General features: G+C 34.7%; 1 protein-coding gene across 1 annotated transcript; it reads right to left on the reverse strand.

Moving 5' to 3' along the window:
• Positions 1–2,995: 2,995 nt before the first annotated feature.
• LOC133334104 (sensory neuron membrane protein 1-like) lies at positions 2,996–6,093 on the reverse strand. The gene is made up of 8 exons (XM_061542401.1): positions 5,983–6,093; positions 5,759–5,916; positions 5,556–5,697; positions 4,059–4,313; positions 3,702–3,998; positions 3,439–3,642; positions 3,195–3,373; positions 2,996–3,125 (listed from the first exon to the last, which is right to left on the reverse strand). Exons 1-8 carry the CDS (start codon positions 6,091–6,093, stop codon positions 2,996–2,998), a joined length of 1,476 nt encoding a protein of 491 aa, XP_061398385.1.
• Positions 6,094–7,552: the final 1,459 nt, after the last annotated feature.

Below are 7,552 nucleotides of genomic sequence, written 5' to 3' on the forward strand. Positions count from 1 at the left end.
CGTGTTTTCAGAAAAAAGAAGAAATAACAAGAAAAACGTGAGCGTGAGCAAATCGATGTGTTAACAGAAGTCAGAATGAAGTCCGGAAATTTTACCAACGAGTAAAACAGCAAACCGAAGGCTTTGGTGCTGGCACATCCTCCTGTAGAGATGAAGATAGAAACCTGGTGACAGATACAGACAGCGTGTTGAGGATCTGGAAGGGGCCTTTTGAAAAGCTTCTGGCATCAAATAGTGGTGGTGAAGAAGATACCCCAGAACCAATATGATATGATGGTAAAGAGTGTGCACCACCTAGTCAAGATGAGGTCATAAAAGCAATTAATCGGCTCAAAAACAATAAAGCAGCAGGAGCCGATAGGTTACAAGCGGAACTATTCAAGACTGATGGACAGATGCTGGCCAGGAGCATGCACCAGCTGATTAGTACAATTTGCCTAAGAGGAATGCATGCCCAATTATTGGAACCTCAGCATCCTGTGTCCCGTGCACAAAAAAAGGAGACAAGACGATATGTGCCAACTATAGAAGAATAAGTCTCCTTCCCATCGCATATAAAGTGCTATCCACTGTGCTGTGTGAACGACTGAAGCCAATGGTCAATGACATCATTGGACCATACCAATGAGGCTTCAGACCTGGCAAATTCACCATTGATCAGATTTTCAGTCTGCCACCTATTTGTCGACTATAAAGCCGCATTCGACAGCCCAATTCCTTTCAGAGGTGTTTAAGGCCATGTCTACGTTCAGCATTCCTGCAAAATTATTACGGCTATGCAGGATAACTTTAAGTGGCACAAGGTCAGCAGTTAAAGTCGGAAAGGACCTATCGGTCATTTCATCCTAAAGGATGACAGTTTGTCGTGTGATCTTTTTAACATCCTGCTGGAGACGCAAAGGTCAACTGAAATGGCACTCTGTACACCTAACAACACATGTTATTCGCCTACGCCGATGACATCGATATAATGGGTCGAACATTGCGAGCGGTAACAGCCACCTTTGAACAAATTGAGAAGGAGTCTGCCAAAGTGGGTCTGGCAGTAAACGGCGAGAAGACCAAGCTGATCGTATCAACGCTCAAGACGTCCAGTAGAATCGAACCAACTGTAAAACTTGAGAACTACAGCTTCGAGGTAGTTAAAGATTTGATATACCTTGATACAGTCATAAATAAAACGAATGACATTAGTTTTGAAATTCGGAGAAGTATTGTTATGGCCAACAGATGCTACTATGGTCTAAGTAAGCAGTTTAGAAACACGGCAACCTCCCGCCAGACCAAACTCACACTCTACTAGACGCTGATACTGTACCGTGCTCTTATATGGATCTGAAGCATGAGTACATGCGCATGTAGATGAGGCGGCACTTAGGGGTGTTTGAAAGAAAGGGTCTATTCAAGCCGTGGATTTTTAAAAGAATATTTTTCAGGGTCTATTCAAGGCGTGGATTTTTAAAAGAATATTTTTCAGGGTCTATTCAAGGCGTGGATTTTTAAAAGAATATTTTTCAGGGTCTATTCAAGGCGTGGATTTTTAAAAGAATATTTTTCAGGGTCTATTCAAGGCGTGGATTTTTAAAAGAATATTTTCAGGGTCTATTCAAGGCGTGGATTTTTTAAAAGAATATTTTCAGGGGCTATTATAGACGTGGATTTTTTAAAAGATTTTTTAAAAGAATATTTTTCAGTGTATTTTCATTCAAGGCGTGGATTTTTAAAAGAATATTTTTCAGGGTCTATTCAAGGCGTGGATTTTTAAAAGAATATTTTTCAGGGTCTATTCAAGGCGTGGATTTTTAAAAGAATATTTTCAGGGTCTATTCAAGGCGTGGATTTTTAAAAGAATATTTTTCAGGGTCTATTCAAGGCGTGGATTTTTAAAAGAATATTTTTCAGGGGCTATTATAGACGTGGATTTTTTAAAAGAATATTTTTCAGGGGCTATTATAGACGTGGATTTTTTAAAAGAATATTTTTCAGGGGCTATTATAGACGTGGATTTTTTAAAAGAATATTTTTCAGGGTCTAAACAAGGCGTGGATTTTTAAAAGAATATTTTTCAGGGTCTAAACAAGGCGTGGATTTTTAAAAGAATATTTTTCAGGGTCTAAACAAGGCGTGGATTTTTAAAAGAATATTTTTGAAAGGGACCAAGAATATTTTTCAAGGTCTATAAAAGGCGTGGATTCTTAAAAGAATATCTTTTCAAGGCCTACGAGGAGTTATGACATGGAGTTATAAAGGAATATTTGTTCAATGCCTATAAAAGGCGTGGATTCTTAAAAGAATATCTTTTCAAGGCCTACGAGGAGTTATGACATGGAGTTATAAAGGAATATTTGTTCAATGCCTATAAGAGGCATGGATTTCTCTAATTTCCCTCGGTAATATTTATGTTATAAGATTTTCTTTGCTGGTCATAGTAAAGTAGATTATTTACTCTTTCATATGACACCATTTTTGTTGAAATGCGATTATCTGTTCAAAAGTTATACGCTTGGAAGGTTGGACTTGAAAAACTGATTTGCATGATTTGCGTTTGACCTAAAAGTATGCTACACATTTTCTTTACAAACCAGCTGCCATTATGAAAGAAAAAAATTACGGTTTTTGAAATCTCCAATTTTGTGTGGTTTTTCATTTTTAGGTAATAGGCGCCCAGAATCGAGCAGGAAGTATATTTCGGAGCATCGTTGAATTCAAATGCAAATAACTCAGCGTCTACTTAACCGATTTTCAAAAATTTTGAACAGACGGTTAGAGGAAATTCTTAAGTTTTATTCCAAATTGACAATTTTCTAACACAAAATTAACATCATGTGAATATTCAAAGATATTTCAAATATCGACTAGTTTTTGTAAAATGTAAAAAAAAATTGACACTATATTTCATAGCGTATTTTATTGAGTATAGAATACGTATCCTGTTCATGATAGACTTTCTTATGAGGCATAATTTATTTATTAAAAAAAATATTAAATTTTATTTTTAAGATTTAATATCGAATATTTTCTGACCATCCTGGCGGCGTACATAAATCATAAATGCGGAAAATCCCACACCGCAAAAGCCCAGGACAATGGCATTCCACATAAAAACATTGACAATTGTTTGGGTTCTGGAATTGAAAAAAATAAAATTGAAATACTTCACAAATTTCAAAAAAAAAAATGCAAACCCAACTCACGTGAAAACTTTTCCCTTAATGATTTTCGTAAAATCCGTACTCAGGGCCACCGCTTCTTCGATCCAAAATAATGGCATAACCAAAGGTCGCAATTTACTCATCACCGGTATTTCTTCAATGGGCTCCACATCCAAATTGAATTGCAAACGTTTGGCTATTTGGAGGGGTGTGCCAGATATCTGTCGAAGAAGGGGTGAGAGGAGAAACATATTAAAATAAAAAAATATAAAATAGCGCTACACACAATTTCGAAATCAATAAATAAGCCATGTTTCTTTTCATCCGGCGACAGGCCCTCCACCTCGGCTAATAACTTCGGATCGGCATTTAAGAAATGCGGTTGCGATGCAATCATGGGCGTTTCATTGCAAAGCGTTAAATCCATTGTACCCTTGGGTGGACACCCATCGGGATAGTCTCTGCAAAAACAATGATTTTCCGGTTCATTCTGAAGAAATTAGAGTTTATTTTTACAAAAAGAAATCTAATTTTTTGTAAACATCCCACCTTAACATCCCCCAGATCCATGACATAATGCAAAGCTGGCAAACCGTTATAGGTTGTCTTCTTTTGATATTGTGGACCCAGCGAACGACACAGATCCGGCGAAAATGACCACAATCCATCACTGGGTTTCATTAGGGGGGCAAAAATCGTAGAATCGGTGCCACGTAACTTATTGCATTCCCCCTCCGGCCAAATATTGAGCTCTTCATCACCATCAAATTCTAGAACTTGACCAACGGTACGATGGTCTCGGGTACCGCGGGAAACTTTAAAGCGACCAGCATCACTGTGATTGCCCTGGATGAGAAGGAACAAAATATTCAATGAAAAATCTTTCGAATTTTGAGATTTACTTACCGCTCCCAGTAGTGAAAACTTGAAATGTGTATCATCGACTTTTTCCGCTCCCTTCACGGCGCCCGTGTGAAAATTCAAACATATAGCTTTGGCAGCGAAATTATCCGTACCACAGTCGACATCAATACCACGAAAAAATATATCCATTACTGATGCCCTTATGAAAGGAGTCGATGGTTTAAATAATTCCTCCAGACCCTCGGCGATCATACCGAGCATAGCGAATTTTTCGCGCTTTATTACAATGCCCATGACCTGATAAAAGAGAAAAGAAAGAGAAATCCAGGCGTTTCAGTGGCTTTGGAAAAAAAATTTTTTTAAAAAATCCACGCCTTGCTGTGGCACGCCTTTCTGTGGCTTTTGAAAAAATATTTGTTTTTTTTTAATCCACGCCTTGCTGTGGCACGCCTTTCAGTGAAAAAAATATATTTTTTTAAATCCACGCCTTGCTGTGACACGCCTTTCAGTGGCTTTTGAAAAAATATTTTTTTAAAAATCCACGCCTTGCTGTGACACGCTTTTCAGTGGCTTTTGAAAAAATATTTTTTTAAAAAATCCACGCCTTGCTGTGACACGCCTTTCAGTGGCTTTTGAAAAAATATTTTTTTAAAAATCCACGCCTTGCTGTGACACGCTTTTCAGTGGCTTTTGAAAAAATATTTTTTTTAAAAATCCACGCCTTTCAGTGGCTTTTGAAAAAATATTTTTTTAAAAATCCACGCCTTGTTGTGGCTTTTGAAAAAATATTTTTTAAAAATCCACGCCTTGTTGTGGCTTTTGAAAAAATATTTTTTAAAAATCCACGCCTTGTTGTGGCTTTTGAAAAAATATTTTTTAAAAATCCACGCCTTTCAGTGGCTTTTGAAAAAATATTTTTTAAAAATCCACGCCTTTCAGTGGCTTTTGAAAAAATATTTTTTAAAAATCCACGCCTTTCAGTGGCTATTGAAAAAACTATTTTTTAAAAATCCTCGCCTTTCAGTGGCATTTGAAAAAATATTTTTTTAAAAATCCTTTTGCTTTTGAAAAAATATTTTTTTAAAAATCCTTTTGCTTTTGAAAAAATATTTTTTTAAAAATCCTTTTGCTTTTAAAAAAATATTTTTTTTAAAATCCACGCCTTGCTGTGACACGTCTTTCAGTGGCTTTGAAAAAAAATTTTAAATCCACGCTTTGCTGTGACACGCCTTTCAGTGAAAAAATATTTTTGAAAAATTCGCGCCTTTAAGTGGCTTTTAAAAAAAATTAATCCACGTCATTTAGTGGCTATTGAAAAAATATTTTTAAAAATCCACGCCTTATGTGTGTCCATGAAAAAATATTTCAAAATCCAAGCTTATGTGGACATTCATATAATATTTTTTAAAAAATCCACGCCTCATCTAAGTCTTTAAAAATATTCGAAATTCTTAATTTTTTTTTTTTAAATCAACGCCTTGGCTTTCTATTAACATTTTTTTTGAAGTCCACGATTTTTTTTTAAATCATATCCCTTACCTGAATCAATGGATGTGGAAATACAACCATTTCCTCACCACTCAAACCTAAATCGGGACGAAAAATAAAAGTATTACGCATATTGAACTCCACCGCGTCCTCTTCTTCAATATCCTCGATGTCGTATTTATCTTTCCATTCTCTGGGAAAAATAACAAAAAATTACAAAATTGAAATTTATTTCTTCAAAATTTTCTCCTCACTCGAATACAAATGGTCCAACTTCCTGCAAACGCGGTTTACCACCATCCTGAACCTCATGCGGATTGGTCACATTGAAAACATAAATTGAAAATTGTATTGAAATGGGAAATTTCTCCCACATTTTGCGGGAATCCGAACCAGGTTTTAAATTGATTTGCTGGAGATGAAATTGAAATATTTTTTTTAGAAATTTTCAGTTCAAATATTTCCCTTGCACACTTACACTTTTTATAATTTTCTTTAGTAAATATGGAAATGCAATGCCCAAACTAAGACCCAGCAGGGCTAAAATAAAACAGCCAATTGCAATTTTCCGATAAAATTTTTCCGTCATGTTTAAAGTTTGTTTTCCAATTGAAAATTCCAGACACAAAGTTTTTGCTTCAACACCAGACGACCTTACACTATTTTGATTTTCACAAAGGCCACGGGTTTTTATATCAAGGACCCATCCTTTTAAATACACCAATTAATTTTTTGTTTTATTTTCAAATGTTAAATATAGTTATTAAATATTTCGGTTTCTTTGGTTTGAGAGATATTTTACAAATTTAAATTGAAGGGCGTTGTTGTTGATTGTAATATGGGTAATAGTTTGGGTGGACACTATTAATTGCTGGGTTATTTGTTGTTGTAGTTTTCTTTTTTGTAACAAATAATCCACCTCCTTGTTGTGATTGATTTATATTTAAATATATTTAGACAAGTGGAAATTAAGTTATTTTCGAAGGCAATTAAATTACAGGTGTCTAAAGATAATTGTTTTTTATTAAAAAAACACGTGGCAGTTATTGCTTCAACAAATATGCTTTAAAAAATCTCCGCATTGTTATAAATTGAACAAGAAAACATTCTTTTAACAAAGCCAAATTCAATTCACTACTCAAAATTTCGTGTAAATCGAACAAAGATAGTGTCTACTTTGTTTACATTTAACAAAAAAAAAAATAGTCGATATTTGAAATATCTTTGAACTTTCACACAATGCTAATTTACTCTTCTATTACATACATTTATATATGTTTTGTCAATATGGAATAAAACTTGAGAATTCCCCCTAACCATCCCTGCATCATTTATGAAAATCGGTTAAGTAGTTGCTGAGTTATTTGCATTTGAATTCAACGATGTTCCGAAATGTACCTACTGTTCAGTGCTGGGCGCCTATTAACTGAAAATGAAAAACCACACAAAATTGGAGTTTTCAAAAATGGCAAATTTTTCTTCCATAATGACTGCTAGTTGGTAAAGAAAATGTGTAGCATACTTTTAGGTCAAACACAAATCATGCAAATCAGTTTTTCAAGTCCAAACTTCCAAGGGCATAACTTTTGAACAGATAATCGCATTTTAATAAACATGGTGTCATATGAAAGAGTAAATAATCTATTTTACTTCGACCAGCAAAAAAATCTTTTAACATAAATATTACCGTGGAAAATTATAGAAAACTTTAATATCACAGTTCATATTCAACTAGTAAGGAAAGTAGTTAAGTCGGACGGGGCCGACTATATGGTACCCTTCACCACTAACAGATGAATCCTAACAAACGTCGCAAAAAAAATGAAATTGAACCCATAAACATGTCTTTCTGCAACCTATACTAAATTTTTTATTTGGTCGGATATAGAAATGCTTCTTACAATGGGACAAAATTATGTAAATCAATTTAAAATATATATCAATAGGACACCCGTTGATTATTTGGATACATATCTGACAAACATGAGGAGTTTGTTGCACCATTTACTTAAAATCGGACGAAAATATTTATAAAAGCTATATCGAAA

Source organism: Musca vetustissima, unplaced genomic scaffold (genome assembly GCF_032173495.1).
Source record: "Musca vetustissima isolate MV318-11 ecotype Yass unplaced genomic scaffold, APGP_CSIRO_Mvet_v1 utg66923, whole genome shotgun sequence".
Classification (NCBI taxonomy): domain Eukaryota; kingdom Metazoa; phylum Arthropoda; class Insecta; order Diptera; family Muscidae; genus Musca; species Musca vetustissima.